Here is a 24,692-nt window from a genome sequence, read left to right as displayed (position 1 = left end):
TTATACCCCAGAGCTGCACTCACTGTTCTGCTGGTGCAGTCACTGTGTACATACATTACATTACTGATCCTGAGTTACCTCCTGTATTATACCCCAGAGCTGCACTCACTATTCTGCTGGTGCAGTCACTGTGTACATACATTACATTACTAACCCTGTACTGATCCTGAGTTACATCCTGTATTATACTCCTGAGCTGCACTCACTATTCTGCTGGTGGAGTCACAGTGTACATACATTACATTACTGATCCTGAGTTATATCCTGTATTATACTCCAGAGCTGCACTCACTATTCTGCTGGTGCAGTCACTGTGTACATGTAATAGTGGGGAAGGGCGTAGCCTTCCCTTGGTACTGAGATAGTTAAAGGAAGTGTTCCTGAAGTCAGACCTCTCTGAACTGTTTGTAGACCAAGCTAAGGGGTTAGCTTTAGTGGTCCAGTCAGTAGAGTAGAGGGGGAACTTAGTGCCCTGATCAAGCCTTGAGTGATATAGAGCTCGTTCCTGGCATAATTCCTTGTGTGCTGCAGTACCTGTAAACAGCCACAAGATGCCACTGTCCTGGGTGCAAATGTCAGGTTGAGTCTGCTAGCAGCGTTACAGACAGTGATGGGTTAATGCTGTGTGATGACAGCTCACTGAGGGTGGGCACATTAGGAAAATCTCTGTTTAGTTTCCAGGATCAGGAAGTGATTCTTCATTAAGAGATAGGACAGAGAACCATACAGGCAGCCTGAATATATATTGGCTGCTAAGGTAGACGGGAGCTCCATACCCTCAGATAGTGGGATCACCAGTGTGAAAGTCTCCCTACCCAAGAGCAAGAGTCCTGTTAGCCGGCCGGAGAAACTCATCAAAGGTAGTGAGGACCCGGGGCACTTCTAGTCTGCAGGAAGCAGAGGAAGATAAATAGGACTCCAGGCTAAGACGTGGGGGAGAGATATCGGATCCAGATCACTGTCGGTATTTTAGAAGAGTCTCTTGGGCCAGAGATTAGAGTCACAGAGATGCTTCACTTAAAGAGGGAACCAGGGCTGAAGGAGTTACCAGCGCCTGTGAGAGAGATGATAACCTGTCGGGCCTTATCCATTATATCTGCCTGTAAATATTGTACATATTCCTCTTCCCCAAGTAAAGTTCAAGTTCTGGTTAAGAACCTCGTGTCCTCTGAATTTATTGCTGCTCTGGTCCCAGAAGAGAAATGCCTGGAGACAGCGCCGATCGGATGGTTTGAAGTAAGTGGAGAGCCCCACATACACAGCCACACATCAGAGGGAGGACACGTATTGTCTGTAGGGTGCCAGAGCGAGAGGGGGCTACAGCTCGCCCACGACTACCTCGCTGGGGCACCTTACATACATACATTACATTACTGATCCTGTACTGATCCGGAGTTACATCCTGTATTATACTCCAGAGCTGCACTCACTATTCTGCTGGTGCAGTCACTGTGCACATACATTACATTACTGATCCTGTACTGATCCTGAGTTACCTCCTGTATTATGCTCTGGAGCTGCACTCACTATTCTGCTGGTGGAGTCACTGTGTACATACATTACATTACTGATCCTGAGTTACATCCTGGATTATACTCCAGAGCTGCACTCACTATTCTGCTGGTGCAGTCACTGTGTACATACATTACATTACTGATCCTATATTGATCCTCAGTTACATCCTGTATTATACCCCAGAGCTGCACTCACTATTCCCTTAGATGTAACTGTGACGCCCTCCCTGAGCAAATGGGGGATACTCGGAGCCTGGCCTTGCGGATGTTGTGGGGGATGCAGTCGTGGCCTAGACCCGTTCCGTGCCCAGGGCTGTCACATGAAAAATGGGCTTTTGGATGAGTGGTTGTTCGACTACGCCACCTGTGGTTTCTGGTGAAGGCCACCAGCGCTGCAACAGTCCTCTGAGGCTGGTGTTCTGGCAGCTTGGTTGGTACTACTCCCCACAGGCGGAGTAGGCCTCAGGGCAGTGATTGATCAACTGTGTGGAGGAATGGTGGGTGCAGTGCCACGCAGGAATAAACAAGCGGAGGCGGTGAATGAAGTCATCCGGGTCTTTACTCACTTTAGGTGAACTTTCAGCCGCAAAGCTTCTCTCTGCTACACACGGCGTACTGCGGCCACCGGGAAGGGGTTCAGTGCTCCCCAGGTAGATCAGGAGCACCTGTCGAGACCCCGATGGTGTGTGTTCCTCTCCTTGGTAAGTTCTCCCACTGAGTCTTCTCCTGACTGTGTGTGGTATGAACGTGGTGTAAGGCCGGGTCCCACTGGATAAATGCAGGTTTGAGAGATACAGGTGGCGTAAGCTGCTTCGTCCGTATCCCCCTGGGATCCACTAAGCCTCCGGGCTTTTCTGACTGAGACGTGAAGTAACAAAGTCAGATATCGGGGGCCGGTTATCCCTTTTGCAGCAGGAATCCCTCTGGCTAGGCCAGAGTGAAGAATACAGATGGCGACTCCGCTCTGTCCGTATCCCCCTGGGATCCTTTTGCCTGTGGAGCCTATCTCCTCTGCTCCCCTCCAAGGCCTTCTTAGAACAGGACCCTGACCGGGCAGAGACACTTATTAACTCTGTCCCGCTCCTCGTCTCAAGGCCAGAGAGCGAGGACCGTGAATCTTCAGCCAGCTACAGACTCTTGCTGGACCCTGACAGAAGACCCTCAATCAAAAGACCTTGTACTAAAGATGGCCAAATATTATATATGATTCTATAAGTGCTTCCTGTAAGTGTTTCCTCCACCCTGACCCACTACTTGGTTCCCCCTATCTTTGGTTCCCCCCATCTCCTCTATCCCGGGCCGGGGCAGCACCCTGGTGCATTTAGGCCCCCTACAGGACAGGAGTAGTGTAGTGTTGAGTGTGAAGTGGGGTCCGGTGAGACGCTCCATCCTTACCTGGAAGAGGAGATACCACACCTCTATCTGAGGTGCAGTACCCCTGTGGCGACTGAACCCTCAGGGGCGCCACAACCTGCAGCAGCTCAGCTCTAGGCCCCCATCTACCATTCACGTTCTTCCTATATGACAGAGGAGTCTTTGATCCCTTTATGACCAGGAGTCACTGGAGCATCTCTACAATGTAATCCTCCCCTGCGTGTCCTGCATCCTGGCACACTCCACAATGCCGCACACAGATACTGTCCAGCATGTAAAGGAATCCGTCAGCAGGTTTTATATATGGAAGTAGTGGTGTGGGTGCATGTGTGCTTGTTCCCCAAATATAAAGACACATTTTTGTGGAGATCGGATCTGCCAGTCATGAGAAGTCTAGTTTAGAAGCCATATGCAAATCAGGCTGGAAGTGCACTGAGGGCGTGCCATAATCCATCCATGTGGAATGACATGCCCCCATTGCACTTCCAGCCTGATTTGCATATGGCTTATAAACTAGACTTGTCCTGAATGGCAGATCCGATCTCTATAAAAAAAAGATGACTTTATTATTGGGGGACGATCGTCTACACAGCCTGTACCGCTGCTTCCAGAGGGAGAAACCTGCTGACGGATTTAGTTTAAAAAGCCAGTCAGTATTGTAATATCCACATCACAGTCACTAAACTCTTTACTTACTTTCATTTAAATCTTTCCGAGGATTTTTTATGTAGGCTGAAAATTTAGCAAACACATCGTTTCCGGCTGAGTTGGATTCTGGGTGATTTGTTACAAGTTTAGGAAACCTGAAATAACAGAATAAATGGAGAAGTTACAATAGGATGTGGCACCGAACCAGGACACGACGGCAGCGTCACAATGTGTCAGAACCAGAGCGCCACTAGTTACATTTCACACCTATTAGTATCGTTGTTTGGGTGCTCATAAATTTCTATGTAGATGGGAGCGGGAGGAACTAGAAGCAGAACTCCTCCCCTTTACATAGAACTTCATGAGCACCAACTGTCATCTCCTATCTCAGTAATGTAACATTCTGTCTTCACTGAATACAGATTTTACCTGTGAATTGAGAATTTTGATAATGAAAGTTCAGTCCAGGAGCAGAAATAAGCAGATTTCTCTGATAAGATATATTGCAAACTTGCTTATTTTCATGTGCACTATTTATTTATGAAAATAAAACTTAAAACCGCAGTTACTCGTTAAATGCATTCTTTAAAAAAAGTTTCATTTTTTTTCAAATTTCCATATCACTTTATATATATATATATATATATATATATTGCATTATATATGTATTGATATGGAAAATTGAAAAAAAAAAAGAAACAATTTTTAATTATATAAGAATCTGAAATCTTCCAATTTTCACACTTGCCACTAGACTTTATACTAAACTATGGCATCCTGTAATATACAGATGATTTTTCAACAATATCAATATCATCACAGACAGTATTACAATGACAGGTAACATCTCTATATACATTACATGACACAGTATCCACCAATCACATTAGATGATGTCACAACTCACCTCCTACTCCTCCTGTACAATGACTGATAACACCTCTATATACAGTAGATAATACAGCATCCACCATTCACAATAGGTGATATCACAGCTCACCTCCTCCCCCTCCTGCACAATGACTGATAACACCTCTATATACAGCAGATAACACAGGATCCACCATTCACAATAGGTGATGTCACAGCTCACCTCCTCCTGTACAATGACAGATAACTCCTCTATATACAGTAGATAAGACAGGATCCACCATTCACAATAGGTGATATCACAGCTCACCTCCTCCTCCTGTACAATGACTGATAACACCTCTATATACAGTAGATAACACAGGATCCACCATTCACATTAGGTAATGTCACAGCTCACCTCCCCCTCTTCCTGTATAATGACTGATATCACCTCTTTATTCAGTAGATAACACAGGATCCACCATTAGCGATGTCACAGCTCACCTCCTCCTCCTCCTGTACAATGACAGATAACACCTCTATATACAGTAGATAACACAGGATCCACCATTCACAATAGGTGATGTCACAGCTCACCTCCTCCTCCTGCATAATGACTGATAACAACTCTATATACAGTAGATAACACAGGATCCACCATTCACAATAGATGTCACAGCTCACCTCCTCCTCCTGTACAATGACTGATAACAACTCTATATACAGTAGATAACACAGGATCCACCATTCACAATAAGTGATGTCACAGCTCACCTCCTCCTCCTGTACAATGACTGATAATACCTCTATATACAGTAGATAACACAGGATCCACCATTCACAATAGGTGATATCACAGCTCACCTCCTCTCCCTCCCCTTAGAAGGGCCTGTACAAACATATAGGGTCTGTGGTCCCTTTCTTGCAGTTAACGTCCATATGAAGGACATGAAGCAGGAGTCTAATATTTGCCCTAGTGGTCAGTGTGAAGATTTCAGATTTTTTTTCAGTATAATTAATGATATATATAAAAAAAGGTTTAAAATAAATGTAACATAAAAATTTGATTTATAATAGGAAATTTTCTGGTGACACTTTCCATTTAAGAGCAAGAAAGGACCTTTGAGAACATTTCAAGGGGTTGCTGAGGTTTTTTTGATAATGGAATTGGAGGACAGACGACATTGAGCTTTCATTGCACAATTTTATGTCTAAGTAGAATTATGAGATTGGAAAAGTGTGGGGGGATAATTCTAAAAAAAATATCCTCTAAAGTGTTTACTTCCTAAGTTCTTAATAAAAAAAAAAACACATATATAACAAAAACAATCATAAAAACTATACTTTGGCACTGTTAACTTTTCCTCCAAGAATTCTTCAATTTTATTCACATCGGTTTTCACTTCCCCATCGAACATCATGAACGGCGGGTTTGTCCCCGGTGCCAGGTTGTGCAGATCGGCCGGTTTCCTGTAGGGGAAAGTTTTGTTTCCTGTTTAGAACTGACACATATCTGTATATATGAGCGCAGATCATCTAATGATTTCACTCGGGAACTGAAAACTTAGAAAAGCTTGATGCAACCTATGCCCGGGCTGTAACAGCCGCCATGTTAGTTGTCACACAGCTTCTCCGAAAACAGACTCGGAAGTTATGTGTCAACTTCTGTAACTTGAAAACTAGTTTGAGCCTTGAAAGTTTCCCAAAATGTCATAATGTTGCATTAACTTTAATGCTTCAGGCATGGTGTTAAATGTCAGAACCTGCTCCAAATATGTACCGAATATTGCAGCACAAAAAAGTGCTGCAAAGTCATCTAATCGACAGGTGGAGAAAAGTGAGACACACATAGCTAGAGATGCCCCAAAATGCTGTCACTGTGATATATTTAGTGCAGTTTTACCTGTCACGTCTAAGATCACACTGCCTAAATAATGGACAGGATTAGTAAATCTGCCCCAGTGACTCCAGGGCAAATTTACCAATTGTATTTAATATTATGGCAGCGCAAACTTGTGCACCTTTTTGGCATTTTTAGACACTTGTTTCTAACTTTTTACCACCTTTTTGTTGGCTTGTTTTGCACCACTTTCTGCATTAAATTCACCACTACGGGGAGATACTTGTAGATATCCTTTTATCGATGACTTGAAAATATATTATAGGATCGCGCTGATATCAGAGAGCTCTGCACCACCAGCCATCCTGGCACATGTTAGTAAAGGAAGACTGCAGGAAAGGGGCCAAATGTTATACACCAGGGGGCGAGGGGCCGGATGTTATACACCAGGGGTGAGGGGCCAGATGTTATACACTGGGGGCAAGGGGCCTGTTGTTATACACTGGAGGGCGAGGGGTCGGATGGTATACACCAGGGGAGAGGGGCCGGATGGTATACACTGGGGGCGAGGGGCCAGATATTATACACTGGGGGCGAGGGGCCAGATGTTATACACTGCAGGAAAGGGGCCTAATGTTATACACCAGGGAGCGAGGGGCCGGATGTTATACACCAGGGGTGAGGGGCCGGATGTTATACACTGGGGGCGAGGGGCCTGTTATACACTGGAGGGCAAGGGGCCAGATGTTATACACTGTGGGTGAGGGGCCAGATGTTATACACTGGAGGGCGAGGGGCCGGATGTTATACACTGGGGGTGAGGGGCCAGATGTTATACACTGGGGGTGAGGGGCCAGATGTTATACACTGGGGGTGAGGGGCCAGATGTTATCCACTGGAGGGCGAAGGGCCGGATGTTATACACTGGGGGTGAGGGGCCAGATGTTATACACTGGAGGGCGAGGGGCTAGATGTTATACACTGGGGGTGAGGGGCCAGATGTTATACACTGGAGGGCGAGGGGCTAGATGTTATACACTGGGGGTGAGGGGCCAGATGTTATACACTGGGGGCAAGGGGCCTGTTGTTATACACTGGAGGGCGAAGGGCCGGATGTTATACACTGGGGGTGAGGGGCCAGATGTTATACACTGGAGGGCGAGGGGCCTGTTGTTATACACTGGAGGGCGAGGGGCCAGATGTTATACACTGGGGGCGAGGGGCCGGATGGTATACACTGGAGGGCGAGGGGTCGGATGTTATACACCAGGGGAGAGGGGCCGGATGGTATACACTGGGGGCGAGGGGCCAGATATTATACACTGGGGGCGAGGGGCCAGATGTTATACACTGCAGGAAAGGGGCCTAATGTTATACACCAGGGAGCGAGGGGCCGGATGTTATACAGCAGGGGTGAGGGGACGGATGTTATACACTGGGGGCGAGGGGCCTGTTATACACTGGAGGGCAAGGGGCCAGATGTTATACACTGGGGGTGAGGGGCCAGATGTTATACACTGGGGGTGAGTGGCCAGATGTTATACACTGGGGGGGCGAAGGGCCGGATGTTATACACTGGGGGTGAGGGGCCAGATGTTATACACTGGAGAGCGAGGGGCTAGATGTTATACACTGGGGGTGAGGGGCCAGATGTTATACACTGGGGGTAAGTGGCCAGATGTTATACACTGGGGGTGAGGGGCCGGATGTTAAACACCAGGGGAAAGGGGCCGGATGTTAAACACCAGGGGAGAGAGGCCGGAGGTTATACACCGGGGGAGTGGGGCCAGATGTTATACACTAAGGGCGAGGGTTGGATATTATACCGTGGGGACAAGGAGCCGGAGGTAATATACTGGGGGCGAGGGGCCTGATGTTATACACTGGGGGCGAGGGGCCGGATGTTATACACTGGGGGCGAGGGGCTGGATGTTATACACTTGGGGGCGAGGGGCTGGATGTTATACACCTGGAGCAATGGAGCCTGATGTTATACATCAGGGGTGATGGGGTCAAATGTTATACACTGGAGGGCAATGAGGTCAGATGATATTGTAACACAGGTACTTTAGATGCAGTGACACAGAAACACAGAGCAGCCAGTACAGGGTTAATAAACAGGGGGGATTTATTGTAACATGGTCAATCTCCACTCAGGGAGTAACAGGGGAAATATGGGGACAACAAGGGGAGTAGCAGGTAACAGACTATAAACGACAATTCACAGTTTGGCTAGATGTAGCAGGGTCGACACGGTTGTAATCGGCAGTTTTACACTTAGCTGACTCTTGTTCCCCACAAGGCAGATGCCGGCTGATGCCGGTGTTTTCGTCTGGCTTCCCCGCCTAAACAATGCTCCGTCTTCTGGCGGCAGCGGGCGGTCTCCGGTTTGATCCACTGAGCCCCTAGTCCATAACACTTCACCTCACTTGCTCGGCTCCACGTCTTCTGGCGCCAGCGGGCGGTCTTCGGTTTGACCCGCTGAGCCCCTAGTCCATAACACTGCACCTCACTTGCTCGGCTCCACGGACCCTGCATCTCTTCTCCCTCTAGTGGGGCTTGACCCCAACTGTCAATTCCCTGCTTTCCAGCGGAAAACTCCTTTTTCTCCCTCTTCCTAGACAAGCTTCCAGCTCCCCGGTCACCTGACCCCTGAGCTCTGGCTCTGGACACGCCCCCATCTTCCCGGTCACCTGACTCCTGTGCTCGCAGTCTGTTTTCCCCCTGCAACCAGAAGCACGGCCCCGGCAGTTCCGGATCCCTTGTTCAGAAAGTACTTACACCCCGGTCTTCCCCCTTACACTCCCGCTCTCCTTTAACTCGCCATTCCACGGGCGAGAGTTCCTTCACTAAACGTTCACATTCTTGGACGATACGTTGCCATATAAACTGATCTTGTTCGTAACGGTGAGGAGGCACAACGGTGAGGAGGCACTCCTGCTGTTGTCCGTTCTGACCGGCGTAACTCAGTTTGACCGATGGGGGGTGCAGGGACACTTGGATTCCCAATCTCCGCCTGCCTGGTAGCTTCAACTGATCGTGTTCCCCCGCCGCCTGCACTGGGGACTGCAGGTAATCGAGTGCTGGGGCTCGGAGGTAGAATCAACAATTCTTCTTCATCCACATCGTGGCTTGGGGCAACTGTGACAGGACCCTCTCTAGAAGCAGGTTATCCTTCTTCATCTTCGTCATCTTTAGACAGACAGGGCCGCAGCATACTACGGTAAATCACTCTGGCAAGGGCTCCTTCAGCCCCCTCGGGCTGAACTTCATACCCAGGTCCTTCAGCGCCAACCCTGCGCTTCACTCGGTGCGGGGTCCGTTCCTACCGCCTACTCAATTTTCCTCGGGGCCGCCTGTCTCGAACCAACACCCGCTCCCCGGGCCTCAGAGCTGTCCCTCGAAGAGGCAATGTCTCATGATGTTTGAGCTCCCGAAACTTATGTTGTTCCAACCATTGGAGGGTCTACAGTCGATGCCGGTGTTCCCGGACCCAGGAAGACATCCCCGTCCGTGGGTAGTCCTCCTCGGGGTCCAGCTCTAACTCGGTAATCTCTCGCCCCTTTCGCCCGAACAGTAAGGTATAAGGAGTGAACCCCGTCGTACTATTCACTCGGTTGTTGTAGACCCACACCAGCTCGGCCACAAACTCAGGCCATCGTACCTTAAGATCTTCCTCTAACGTGCGGAGTATTTGGATCAGTGTCCGATTAAAACGTTCACAGGCCCCATTTCCTTGAGGGTGGTTAGGAGTAGTCCGTGACTTCTCAATCCTGTACAACCGGTGCAGCTCTTCCATCACCCAGCCCTGGAAGCAGGCGCCTTGATCGGAATGGATCCTCTTTGGGCAGCCGTACACCCGAATGGAGTCTCGGCAGATGGCCTGCGCAGCAGATTTGGAGGTCTGGTCTCTGGTCGGGGTCACCACCGCAAACTTTGTGAAGTGGTCTGTCATCACTAGGCAATGTTCATACCCGAGATGCGCTGGTCCAACAGTCAAATAGTCGATCATCAGCACCTCCAAGGGGGCAGAAGGCACAATGGTTTGTATGGGGACCCGCTGCTCCGGGGGCTTAACCAGCTCACAGCTCCGACATCTTTGACAAGTGTCTTCTATTGTTGCTCGCAGTCGGGGGTGATACACCAGCCTCTGCAACCACTGAAATGTCTTCTCTGGTCCGAAGTGAGCCTCCTTAGCCACTACTCCGACCAACTTCTTTGGGATCACCACTTGCCAAGTGATCCCGAACTCTTGCAATAGCTGTACCCGTCGGTACAGCAGCCCGTCTCGCAAACAAAGTCTCTCACATTGTCCCAGCATTTTCAGGGCCCCCGGGGACAGGGTACTCCTCTCCTTTCGACTGGGGACCTGTCTCAAAGCCACCAATTGACGTAATTGGGCGACTTCTTTGTCAGTCTGTTGAAGTTGGACCCAATCGTTTCTTAGCTGCCCTAGCACTTATTCTTCTGACGTCTCTCCGATCTGTCCCTGCGCCGCAACCAGCGGTCCCACGAAACTTCGGAAGCTAGGGACCTTATCCGCCTCTAAATTTTCATCGCGGTCATGATCAGGCCGTTCATATATCACTCTGGAAAGGGCGTCGGCGTGAGTATTCTCTGCCTTAGACCAGTAGGCAATCTTATACCGGTACCTGGCCATGCGGGCCACCCATCGCTGCTCCAGGGCCCCCAATTTTGCATTCTCCAGGTGAGCCAGAGGGTTGTTATCTGTTCTCACCAGTACTTCGGACCCGGACAAACACTGTGCGAACTTTTCGGTCATTGCCCAAACCAGAGCCAGCAACTCTAATTTGAAAGAGCTATAATTATCTGGGTTCCTCTCATGAAGGGAGCGACTGGTGTACGGCTCCCAGACCATGTAGGCTCCCATCAGTGTGGAGTATGAATGGTTGGGAGAAATCCGCATAGGCAAGTATTGCGGCCTCAGTCAGGGCCATTTCTAGGGCACGGAAGGCCTCTTCCTGGCTGCTTCCCCACCGAATTGCCTGATTCTTGGAGCCCGCCGGCACACCCTTAAGTAGCTCCAGCAATGGGTTGGCTATGCGGGTGAAGTTCGTCACGAATCTTGGGTAGTACCCAGCAAGTCCCAGGAAGGCCCGAATGTCCTTCACTTTCTTCGGGGTAGGCCACTTCTGTACGGCGGCCACCTTTTCCCGGGTGGGCCTGACTCCTTCACCGGACACAGTATGACCAAGATATTCGATCTGTTTGTGGAACAGGTGGCACTTCTGGGGCTTCACCTTTAGGCCATGACTCTGTAGGCGACTCATAACTTGCTCCAGTCGCTGGAGGTGCTCCTCGAAGGTGGCGGCATAGACAATTGACGCGCCCCCTGGGCCGTGGGGTACTCGGTAGCCGGGCCGGTCATTGCTAGGAGAGATGTCACAGTGGCGGTGACCCGGTCCGTGACCCAGGGCGGTCAATAAAAGGGGTTTTAAAGAAAAGGATTATAGTTTTTATGTTTAATGTTCGTGACGCCACCTGTGGTATGCGGCTATATGGAGCCGCCGCTGCGGAGCAGGTCCTCTGGAGCTGTTGGTAATGCAGCAGAGTTGGTTCAGCTCTCCACAGGTAGATCTAAGCTCCAGGGCATTGCTGTGGTGATTATAGATGAGGTAGATGTTGTGCAGTGTAGTGCAGGGGGTGATGGCGCAGCAATAATTCACAGAGACAGTGGGGTGCAGTCTTCAGGGTTTACTCACGATTATCACGTTGTTCCTGGTTACAACTGCAGTTCATAACCACCCACGTCGTCCGGTGTTTACTCAGGGAGGGGTTCAGCAATCCCTCAGGTAATTCAAGAGCACTTAACGAGACCCCTTTCCGTGTGCCTCTCCTGTTCGTCTTCCTGCACTGGCTCTCACCCTCCTGCCCTGCGCCTCGCAAACAGTGTCCCAAGCCGGTAACCTCAGATCTTGGCGGGCAACCTGGAGTTCCCTGGATCCTGTGCGGCTACCTTTTTGGCGAATAATTGCGGCTGTGGCAACTACACCCTGGAAATGTAGAAGCCTCCGGTTTCTAGCTGAATATTGCAATTCTCACTAGTTAGGGGCCGGTCCCCTCTGCGGCCTGATCCTTCCACTCCTGGTAGATTCAGGCGTACGGGTGGCCTCCAGCACTTCCCGTACGCCTAGGATCCACTCTTTCCTTCTGGAGCCTTCCTTCCTGCTCCACACACTCTCTCCTCACTGTTCCCTCAGACTGTTCTGACCACCCCCAAGATGGCTTCCCCTTTTTATTTTCTCCTTCTCAAGTTCTCCCCTGACCTGCTTCCTCCACCCACACCCACTACATGGTTCTCCCTCTCTTGGTTCCCCCCACTCCAGCCAGGGACAGGGCTCAGCAGCGCAGCAGTGCATCTTGCCCCTCCTGCTGGTCTGGAGTAGTGTACAGTCATGGCCAAAAGTATTGAGAATGAGACAAATAGTAATTTTTCCAAAGTTTACTGCTTCATTTTTTGTAATGGCAATTTGCATATACTCCTGAATGTCAAAGAGTGATCAGCTTAACAGCAATTACTGTACTTGCAAAGTCAATATTTGCCCAGAAAATGAACTTTAACCCCCAAAACACATTTCAACATCATTGCAGTCCTGCCTTAAAAGGAGCAGCTAACATCGTTTTAGTGATTGATCCATTAACACAGGTGTGGGTGTTGATGAGGACAGGGCTGGCGATCAATCAGTCATGATTAAGTAAGAATGACATCACTGGACACTTTAAAAGGAGGCTGGTTCTTGGTATCATTGTTTCTCTTCAGTTAACCATGGTTATCTCTAAAGAAACACGTGCAGCCATCATTGCACTGCACAAAAATGGCCTAACAGGGAAGAGTATCGCAGCTACAAAGATTGCACCTCAGTCAACAATCTATCGCATCATCAAGAACTTCAAGGAGAGAGCTTCCATTGTTGTCAAAAAGACTCCAGGGTGCCCAAGAAAGACCAGCAAGCGCCAGGACCGTATCTTAAAACTGTTTCAGCTGCGGGATCGGACTACCAGCAGTGCCGAGCTTGCTCAGGAATGGCAGTAGGCTGGTGTGAGTGCTTCTGCACACACTGTGATGCGGAGACTCTTTGAGCAAGGGCTGGTTTCAAGGAGGGCAGCAAAGAAGCCACTTCTCTCCAGAAAAAACATCAGGGACCGACTGATATTCTGCAAAAGGTACAGGGAGTGGACTGCTGAGGACTGGGGCAAAGTCATTTTCTCTGATGAATCCCCTTTTCGATTGTTTGGGACATCTGGAAAACAGCTTATTCGGAGAAGAAGAGGTGAGCGCTACCACCAGTCTTGTCTCATGCCAACTGTAAAGCATCCTGAAACCATTCATGTGTGGGGTTGCTTCTCAGCCAAGGGAATCGGCTCACTCACAGTCTTGCCTAAAAACACAGCCATGAATAAAGAATGGTACCAGAATGTCCTCCAAGAGCAACTTCTCCCAACCGTCCAAGAGCAGTTTGGTGCCCAACAATGCCTTTTCCAGCATGATAGAGCACCTTGCCATGAAGCAAAGGTGATAACTAAATGGCTCATGGAACAAAACATAGAGATTTTGGGTCCATGGCCTGGAAACTCCCCAGATCTTAATCCCATTGAGAACTTGTGGTCAATCATCAAGAGACGGGTGGACAAACAAAAGCCAACAAATTCTGGCAAAATGCAAGCATTGATTATGCAAGAATGGACTGCTATCAGTCAGGATTTGGTCCAAAAGTTGATTGAGAGCATGCCAGGGAGAATTACAGAGGTCTTGAAGAAGAAGGGGCAACACTGCAAATATTGACTTGCTGCATTAACTCATTCTAACTGTCAATATAACCTATTGATACTCATAATATGATTGCAATTATATTTCTGTATGTGATATAAACATCAGACAAACACTAATAAAAACCAGAGGCTAGCAGATCATGTGAAAATATAATTTTGGTGTCATTCTCAAAACTTTTGGCCATGACTGTAGTGTTGGATGCAGCTGTTTGGGTCACTAATCAGGATTTGCCCGATCTCTTTCAGCACATTCATTCCGAGGGTCACCGGGGGTCCACTTCCGGTTTCCCCTGCGACCAAGACGACCCCTTTTTTTCTCACATCTTTTCCACACACTCGGATCTTCATCCACACCACCCCTGCGACTGGGATGGGTAATTGATTAGCTGCCGTGAGTCTAATTACTGGTCCCCATTCAGGCCGCGCTATCTCTGGAAATCGCAGTTGGAAGTAGGCTTCTGTCATCGTAGTTACCTGGGATCCCGTGTCAACCAGGCAGTGAACAGCCCGACCGCTTATTTCAGGCCAGACAGTCGGGCTGGTGGAAACCAGGTCCTTGGGACTTCCTCTTTTTCTTTCCCATTCCTCAGGCTCCGGGCTGTGTCCCCCAAACACGGAGCCCGCTAGTTTAACGGCTAGCACAGCCCCTGGCGTAATGTCCTGGGCCTCCACACTTCCAGCAGGTCGTGTCTCTGTCTGTGTAGGGCTGCCTCACATATCTACGGAACTCTTCTGCGGGGCAGGGCCTGAATTCAATTCTTTCCATAACTGGGGCAATCGATCTGGGTATCTCTGGTGTTGGTGCAGGGGTCTTCTTGAGACTGGACCATTCACCCCGCATCTCCTGTATCTCCTTTTGCATCTCTCGAGCCCATTCCGGTTCAGCTGCAGGCGGGGTGGGTACCTCGTTACTCCGGACCACCCCTGCCAGGGCCGTCACCCCCATCTCCTGCTCTCTCACACGTGCCTCTGCCCCCACTTCTAGAAAAGCCATACATGGGTTGGCGCGTAGGCGCTCCCGCAAGGCCTGCTTCAGCTGCACAACCCTGAGACCGGCCACAAACTGGTCCCTTAAGATCACATCAGGGGGGCCCATTCCCATATTCCCCATGTCGTCTTTTCTAGTGATATAGGCATGCACCCTCTGTAATGCATTAACATACTGCGTCACAGTCTCCTTCTCCTGCTGCACTTGGTGAAACAGCCATATCCTCAGCTCTCCTACATTGGTGGGATCCCCATGCATCTCGTCCAATATCCGCACCACTTTTTCTACAGTATCCCAGTCATAGGGAGGGTGGTACATCACGGAGTGCCAGGCCTCGCCGTCCAGGGCCAGTAGGGCTATTTCGGCTTGCATAGCTGGGGTCATCGGATGCATACGTAACATACTCCTAACTCTCTCAACCCAGTCCCACAGCATCATATTGTCCCCGGTGAACTTTGGGAGATTGCTGAGCATGGCCCCCAGCGGAAAGCTAGATCCAGGGGCTCCCAGGAGGGACTGATCAGCACTGTCTGTGTCTAACGACTGCATCCTGCCGACTACGCCAAATGTAACACAGGTACTTTAGATGCAGTGACACAGAAATACAGAGCAGCCAGTACAGGGTTAATAAACAGGGGGGATTTATTGTAACAGGGTCAATCTCCACTCAGGGAGTAACAGGGGAAATATGGGGAAATATGGGTGACAACAAGGGGAGTAGCAGGTAACAGACTATAACCGACAATTCAGTTTGGCTAGATGTAGCAGAGTCGACACGGTTGTAATCGGCAGTTTTACACTTAGCTGACTCTTGTTCCCCACAAGGCAGATGCCGGCTGATGCCGGTGTTGTTTTCTTCTGGCTTCCCCGCCTAAACAATGCTCCGTCTTCTGGCGGCAGTGGGCGGTCTCCGGTTTGACCCGCTGAGCCCCTAGTCCATAACACTGCACCTCACTTGCTCGGCTCCACGTCTTCTGGCGGCAGCGGGCAGTCTCCGGTTTGACCCGCTGAGCCCCTAGTCCATAACACTGCACCTCACTTGCTAGGCTCCATGGACCCTGCGTCTCTTCTCCCTCTAGCGGGGCTTGACCCCAACTGTCAACTCCCTGCTTTCCAGCGGAAAACTCCTTTTTCTCCCTCTTCCTAGACACGCTTCCAACTCCCCGGTCACCTGACCCCTGAGCTCTGGCTCTGGACACGCCCCCAGCCTCCCGGTCACCTGACTCCTGTGCTCCCAGTGTGTCTTCCCGCTGCAACCAGAGGCACGGCCCCGGCAGTTCCGGATCCCTTGCTCTGAAAGTACTTACACCCCGTTCTTCCCCCTTACAATATACACCGGGGGCAATGGTGTGAGATGTTATAAACTGGGGGGCAATAGGGACGGATGTTATATACTGTGGGCAGTGGAGCCGGGTGTTGTACACCGAAGGCAATAGGGCCAGATGTTATACACCGGGTGCAAGAGGACAAATGTTATACACCAGGGATGAGGGGACAAATGTTATACACCGAGGGGGAAAATATGGATGGATGTTATACACTGGGGGCAAAGGGACTGAATGAAAAGTTTTTATTCAGTGATCAAGTTGTATCTCAATACTGTTCTCCCTATGGTGTAGTTTTCATAGTAACACAAAGTTCCAATTTCAATAGTCTGCAATCTACCTGCTTTACAATGACAGAGCAGAACTGTGAATTTACCTCTTCAGATCCACTGTGGTGACGCTGAATATGACTCCCTTCAACCAGAGAATCATAAATAAACGCTGAGAAAATGGACAGTTACCGATACTTTCCCCGTCACTTCCAGCCTGAAAATAAACTCAGAATTAAAGGGGTTTTCTCATGTCACTAATTTGCGTAGTTATTTAAAGAGCATAAAAATAAGCAAGTTTACAATTGACTTGCCTTTTCTATCTGCTGTCATTCTCCTGCAATGACAGCTTTTATCTTTCATAGTGTACAGTTGGTTTCCATAAAACTTGACCACTAGACCGTGAGAGTGCACATTAGTTAAATTCCAGGAGAGGAGTTAACTCCGAATATACAGTACCAGACAGCTCTCTTTCTGTACAGCAGTTATCTGATCACCTTCCTTCCCCCTCACAACTTCTGACAAGATGCCATTATAAATCTGTCAAAATCACCAGCCCTCAGCATTGGCTTCTCCCAGAGATGGTCTCCTAATCACTGCTCTCACTTTCCTTTGCCGTGTGCTTGTTCAAATGCCCTGTTACTGTATATCTATATGTAAATACAGTGATAGCAGTGTAGACTCAGAAAAAAACATTGATGGCTGAATGTGTTATAGCAGGACTTGTGCTGAGCTTTATAGTTCTACAAATACTACAGCTCTGCTACTCACAAGAATAAAATTCATGAATTGTATTTTGATAAATTTGGCTCAAAAAAACCCAACAACTAATATCACATGACAAAAAAAGGAAAGTGACTAAAAAAAAGCAAATGGGCACAAATGATGAATTGAGGGTCATAATGTTGCTCCCATCATCACATTTATCTGTCCTGTAAACGTTACATATTTTTCAGGACAAGGTTGCCACTAGGGGGAGCCAACTGAAGAAGCATTTACATAGGATCATTAGAAAAAAAAGTATTAATAACGTGTGTGAATTTTTTAATCCAAATAAAATGATATCAGTGCGCCTCGTCAGTCTTTACTTCCTTGGTGTCTCAGTAGTGCAGCCTACATGGATGGCACAAGGCCAGTGATTGGCTGCAGCAGTCATGTGAGTGTAAGCTGCCATTTTGGTACTCCCATGAAGAGCAGTCTGTGGGCTTTATAAGAGAAGGTTAATTTCACTATACACTATATACCTCACTGTCGAATTCACTATAGAACAAGGGAATAAATGATCGAAGGATCATAATCCCCTCTGGGAAATACAGAAAAAAAAAATATATTTTTAAATAAATAAATAAAAATTGAACTTTAAAAATAAAGTAATAAAAAAACAAACATATTTGGTATCACCGCAACCATAAAGCTCCAGTTTGTCAAAATATAAAAATAATTAACCAGAATGGTAAATGAAAGAAAAAAAAAGAAACGAAAATCCAGAATTGCCGTTTTTAGGTCACTGCACCTCCCTAAAGGAAAAAAAATCAAGTGTGTATCCCGAAATGGTAACAATAAAAACAACATCGCTCCACGGAAAAAACAAGACCTCACACCTCTCCCAGAAAAATAACATATTTATGGATCTCAGAAAATAGCGGCACAAACCAAAAGGTTTCAAAAGTGCTGAACTTTTTTTTAGCCAGTGAAGTATAAAAAAAACTACTACACAAGTTTGGTATCGCCGTGATCGGACTGATCTGGAGAGTCATGTTGCCGGGTCATTTATACTACCTTAAAAACAAAATTAGAAAACTAATAGAACAACTGCGTGGTTTTTTTTTTCACGATTTCACAGCACTAGAAGTTTTTTTCCCCTCTTTCCGGTATATTAAATGGGTCCATTCAAAATCAGGCCCTCATGGTCACTATGGTATTGCTGTATGGGGTCCGTATTGCAGAGCTTTGGTCACTATGGTGTTGCTGTATGGGGTCCGTATTGCAGAGCTTTGGTCACTATGGTGTTGCTGTATGGGGTCTGTCGGACAATGCCGCTATCATTGTTAGAATCTATGTTGTTTTACTTTTCGGTCATCTTTTTGTGGTTTGCTGGCTTATAGTATTTTCCTCTGGTGCTGGGTGTCTTGGTCACGTGATCTCCTCACTCTTTCTTAGTCAGCACCTGTCTCCCATTCCTCGCTGGACATCAGTGTTGTTACGTTTGTGCTCTGGCTAAGTTGCCTTGTTAGTTCTTTGTGCTTAGGACAATTGATATCCTGGGACTTTTTGTTCAACCAGTTTTGTTTCCTTTTATCTTCGTTTCTGCAACTAACTTTTCTGTTAGGAGGTCTCCTGTTTTTTCTCCCAGTCCTTAGATCTTTTAGGGACACCCTTTGCCCTTCCTTCAGGTCTTCGTTTGAGTTCAGTGCAGGAGTGTCGGTGGGGCTATTCACAAGGAATAGGGCACCCACCCCAGCGTAGGGTTTAAGCTGAGTCTCAGTGCAGGGGCAGCTTTTCCCTCCTATTCCTTAGTTCTTAGTTGCAGAACATAACAATCATACGTCATGTGATGGTGCCATGATGAACCTCCATGTATAATGACAGCTAGACGTCCAGTATGGGCCAGTGTTACGGGTCATGATATGGCCACGTAGATGAGGCCGGCACCTTTCTGCATCTCTCCCGCTATAACTAGAATTCATGGACTAACGTAAGCATCCGGACAAATCTCAGTACCGTGTGACACAATGTAACAGCGGCTGCAGAGATGCAATCCTCACTTTTCATGTAATGTGACAAGTTAACGTTCCTGGAGCGGATCCACAACAAACACAGGCCCAGCCCGGCGGTGAGGGACGAGTGACCTTGCTGTAAAGAGCCGGGGATACATTTATCAGGGTTGTACAGCACAATTTACAGCTCAGAGGACAAGTTCCTGGGAACTGCACGTTTTCCTCATTTGTGACCCATTGTCTTGGCAACAGTAAATTTCACTAACGCACAAGGGTGAGGATTTCTTGGTAATTTTCCACACGGCCTGGTACTTAGTTACTATAGAGAGGGGAACCAGACAATGTCTTTATATCAGGTAGACGACAAGGGATTAAAAACAGATACGTTTCATCTACCCCGTCATCAAGAGTGCAATTATGGCATCAAGTGCTAGCAGGGTGTGGGGGGGGCACCGAGGAAGCAGAAGCTCGGGGTCTGATGTCTTATGAGGCCTACAGGCTGGTAAAAGGTGACCAAGAAATGAAAACTCAGTGGAAATCTCATCACATGACACCGGTAAAAGTTCACAAACTTTTGCAAACTTTGTACGACAACAGTTAGAATGGCAGGATCACTCCCGATCTTCCTTCTACTCCACCAACGGACGCGCTCACTCCCAATCTTCCTTCTACTCCACCAACGGACGCTTTCAGGCGACACCTCCTCTAGCACAACAATCTCAGGTTCTCACTCAGATCCACCCCGGCCTGTAGCACATCACTGTTCAGCCACCTTCATACATGCTCCACCAATGGACGCACTCACTCTAGATCCTCCTTCTACTCCACCAACAGATGCGCTCGGACAGCACCTCCTCTGACACAAAAATATCAGGTTCTCACTCAGACCCACCCCGGCCTGTTGCACAACACTGTTCAGCCGCCTTCATACATGCTCTCATCTCTGGTGGTCTTCACACACAGGGCAGTGTATCACCTGCTGGACACCCCCTGTCAGACATGCCCTTCAGTGGGATTCATAGGTCTACTCACAACCGGTGTGTTACCGCCATGTACCCTCAGAAGTCCTCTAAGAATATGTTTACAATGAATTTTATAGTGTACATCTGGTTTCCAAGGAGTTTGACCACTAGACCCTGAGAGTAGAGTACGCAGTAGTTACATTCCAGGAGAGGAGTTAACTCCTAACATACCGGACAGCTCTCTTTCTATACAGCATCTCCAAAGTTCTCCTCAAAAACTGACTCTAGGAAAACTCTTCCAGTTTATTTGTAACGGAAATCCATTTTGATGTTCATAGCATGAGTTCTTTTAGCTTTTTTTTTCCCCCTGAAAAATGCCTGGTGGGGAAAAAAAAGAAAGTGCATATCACTTCTGTGAAGCGGCTCCTGATGGAAGACATTCCAAACCAGGCAGCGTCCAAACCCAGGCTACAAAAAACTCTTCCAAAACTCATCAAAATCATTTCAGGAAAAGGAAAACTCCTCCAAAAAGTCCCCAAGGGTATGTGCACACAGCATCTTCAAGACCGATGGATCCGCCAAAAAGGTTTTCCTGTTCAAAGCCACTTCAAGGAAAATCCAGTGATCTTTTTCTAGAAGAGATTTCGCCATTGTTTTTGCTGCGTCTTTTTTCTATAATTCAGACTATAATTAGTGGCTGCTTCCTAGTGGAGGCCGCCCAAAGAATGAGCGGGCTGCTTCTTTTAACCGGTTCATGGTTTCCGAACCCTGAAGTAGTTAAAAGAAGCAACAAAAGACTGAACATGTGCACACATGGGGACACATATACAGTGCATTGTGAAAGTATTTGGCCCCCTTGAACTTTTCTACCTTTTGCCACATTTCTGGCTTCAAACATAAAGATATAAAATTCTAATTTTTTGGGGAAGGATCAACAACAAGTGGGACACAATCGTGAAGTGGAACAAAATTTATTGGATATTTTAAACTTTTTTAAAAAAATAAAAAGTGGGGCGTGCAATATTATTTGGCCCCCTTGAGTTAATACTTTGTAGCGCCACCTTTTGCTGCGATTACAGCTGCAAGTCGCTTGGGGTATGTCTCTATCAGTTTTGCACATCGAGAGGCTGAAATTCTTGCCCATTCATCCTTGCAAAACAGCTCAAGCTCATTGAGGTTGGATGGAGGGCGTTTGTGAACAGCAGTTTTCAGCTCTTCCGACAGATTCTCGATTGGATTCAGGTCTGAACATTGACTTGGCCATTCTAACACCTGGATACGTTTATTTTTTAACCATTTCATTGTAGATTTTGCTTTATGTTTGGGATCATTGTCTTGTTGGAAGATAAATCTCCGTCCCAGTCTCAGGTCTTTTGCAGACTCCAGAATGGTCCTGTATTTGGCTCCGTCCATCTTCCCATCAATTTTAACCATATTCCCTGTCCCTGCTGAAGAAAAGCAGGCCCAAACCATGATGCTGCCACCACCATGTTTGACAGTGGGTATGGTGTTTTGAGGGTGATGAGCTGTGTTGCTTTGACGCCAAACATATCGTTTTGCATTGTGGCCAAAATTCCACATGTTTGGTGTGTCTCCCAGGTGGCTTGTGGCAAACTTCAAAGGAGACTTTTATGGATATCGTTGAGAAATGGCTTTCTTCTTGCCACTCTTCCATAAAAGTCAGATTTGTGCAGTGTACGACTGATTGTTGTCCTATGGACAGACTCTCCCACCTCAGCTGTAGATCTCTGTAGTTCATCCAGAGTGATCATGGGCCTTTTGGCTGCATCTCTGATCAGTCTTCTCCTTGTTCGAGATGAAAGTTTAGAGGGACGGCCGGGTCTTGGTAGATTTGCAGTGGTCTGATACTCCTTCCATTTCAATATGATCGCTTGCACAGTGCTCCTTGAGATGTTTAAAACTTGGGAAATATTTTTGTATCCAAATCCGGCTTTAAACTTCGCCACAACAGTATCTCGGACCTGCCTGGTGTGTTCCTTGGTCTTCATGATGCTCTCTGCACTTGAAACAGAACCCTGAGACTATCACAGAGCAGGTGCATGTCTACGGAGACTTGATTACACACAGGTGGATTCTAGTTATCATTACCAGTCATTTAGGACAACATTGGATCATTCAGAGATCCTCACTGAACTTCTGGAGTGAGTTTGCTGCAATGAAAGTAAAGGGGCCGAATAATATTGCACGCCCCACTTTTCAGTTTTTATTTTTTTTAAAAAGTTTAAAATATCCAATAAATTTTGCTCCACTTCACGATTGTGTCCCACTTGTTGTTGATTCTTCCCAAAAAAATTAGAATTTTATATCTTTATGTTCGAAGACAGAAATGTGGCAAAAGGTAGAAAAGTTCAAGGGGGCCAAATATTTTCACAATGCACTGTACCATGAAGGGGCCCAAGATGGGGGGCATACATACCCGGAAGGGGCCCAGGATGGGGGACATATATACCATGAAGGGGCCCAGGATGAGGGACATTAGTACATAATGAAGGAGGGGGCGAACACGTATGTATTCATAGGATTGAGAAAGAGCTACAAGGGCCCAAACATCTGACCAACATGCAGGTGGGGGCCCAGGTCCATCAGCAGAAGTGTATCTAGGTTTTCTGGCAAGAATTCAATTTAGCCCCCCCCAAGCACATATTCGACTTGCACACTTCCATTCGCATGTGTGGCGCCCCTGCGGGTTCAGTCGGCACAAATGTACTGCATCTCACCCAGAGGTGTGGTATCTCACTCTCAGGTAAGGATGGAGTACTGCCCGGGACCCAAACACCAGCATCCAACACTACACTACTACAGACCAGCAGGAGGGGCAAGATGCACGTGTACAGTGCTGAGCCCTGTCCCTGGTTGGAAGGGGGGGAACCAAGAGAGGGGGAACCATGTAGAAGGAGCTCAGTACGGGTTAGTACAGAGGAGAAACAGTAGGGAGTGGGAGCTCAGATGGAGCTCCGCTCAGGAGAGAGGAGAGCGGGCCTGGTAAGAGAGGCCCAGGAAAGACTGAGAGAAGAGGACGGGAGCAGAGGGAAAGGCTCCAGAGACAGAGGGGATCCCAGGGGCACGGCGAGTGCGGAAGCCACCCGTGCGCCCGAATCTACAAGGACGTGGAGGGATCGGGCCGCAGAGGGGACCGGCCCGTAACTAGTGGAGAACTACAAGGCTCAGCTAGATAATCGGAGGCGACTGTACTTTCAAGGTGCAGCTGCCCAAAACCACAATTATATCGCCGAAAAGGTAGCCACAGAGGGTCCAGGGGACTGCAGGTCGCCCAACAAGATCTGAGGCTACCGGCTTGGGACACTGATTGTGAGGCACAGGGCAGGAGGGTGAGAGCCAGTGCAGGAAGACGACCGAGGAAGGCACACAGAACGGGGTCCCGTTTAAGTACTCCTGAGAGACTTGAGAGCTGCTGAACCCCTTCCTTGGTGAATTTAGGACGACGTGGGTGGTTATAAGCTGGCAGTTGTAACCAGGAGCAGCGTGATAACTGTGAGTAAAACCTTGAAGACTGCACCCCACTGTGTCCTAGAATTATTGCTGCGCCATCACCAGCCCTGCACTACACAGCACCAGCAATATCTACCTTATAAACACCATTATATCCTGCCCTGGAGCTAAGCTCTACCTGTGGAGAGCTGAACCAACTCTGCTGCGTCACCATCAGCTCCAGGGGATCTGCTCCGCAGCGGGGGCCCTATATAGCCACATACCACAGGTGGCGTCACGAACAATATCTCTATAAAAACTTTATTCCCCTTGACCGCCCTGGCTCACGGACCGGTTCACTGCCACCGTGACATCCCCAGCACCGACCTGGCTACCGAGTACCCCACGGCCCAGGGGGCGCGTCACATGCCGACGAGCTGCTCTCCCTAATTCTCTCAATGTTCAGTGAAAAACTGAGAGAAGCAGGAAGAGAAGCTCGTTGTCACCTGACTGTAAGTATGAGAATCGTATATGAGTGAGGCGGCCATGTGATGACTGCTGGAACCTGCAAGCAGAGCTGCATCCTGACAGTGAGGATATTACAGGTTGTTAGGATTGGCTGCAGGGATTCATTTTATAATTAAAGGGTTTGTCCAGGTTTGAAATGAAAGTCTGCTGTCGCGCTATGTGACTGCAGGCTTCTGAATTCTCACAGCGCATACACTGCACAATTTTTGGATTCTCCCTTGTGCAACTATGTGATTTGTATACTTCTGGGCACATTACAACAAGACATGTCCGGCCTCCCTTAATTCATTTTCATTGAGTGAGGCCACGCATGTCTAGTCGTCACTTGACCACATGTATGCAAATCACTGGCACAAGAGAATCCTGATAGCGTGCAGTGTGCAATGTGAGAATTCAGAAGCCAGCAGTCACTTAGAATGACTGCACAAACCTGG

General features: G+C 48.1%; 1 protein-coding gene across 2 annotated transcripts in view; it reads right to left on the bottom strand.

Moving 5' to 3' along the window:
• The window catches only part of CLIC6 (chloride intracellular channel 6), an 83,442-nt gene that overhangs the window by 20,611 nt on the left and 38,139 nt on the right, over positions 1 to 24,692 (bottom strand). For both annotated transcript variants that reach the window (XM_073668374.1, XM_073668375.1), the window contains exons 2-4: positions 16,709 to 16,818; positions 5,733 to 5,858; positions 3,585 to 3,691 (exon numbers count right to left, since the gene is read on the bottom strand). In XM_073668374.1, coding sequence (XP_073524475.1) covers positions 3,585 to 3,691; positions 5,733 to 5,858; positions 16,709 to 16,818 — 343 coding nt within the window. The remainder of the gene's footprint in view (positions 1 to 3,584; positions 3,692 to 5,732; positions 5,859 to 16,708; positions 16,819 to 24,692) is intronic.

This window comes from Phyllobates terribilis, unplaced genomic scaffold, assembly GCF_046119375.1.
Source record: "Phyllobates terribilis strain yellow unplaced genomic scaffold, ASM4611937v1 Scaffold_2__4_contigs__length_985480577, whole genome shotgun sequence".
NCBI lineage: Eukaryota > Metazoa > Chordata > Amphibia > Anura > Dendrobatidae > Phyllobates > Phyllobates terribilis.
Note: the sequence above shows the minus strand (reverse complement) of the source record. Positions and strands in the feature narration are given on the sequence as shown.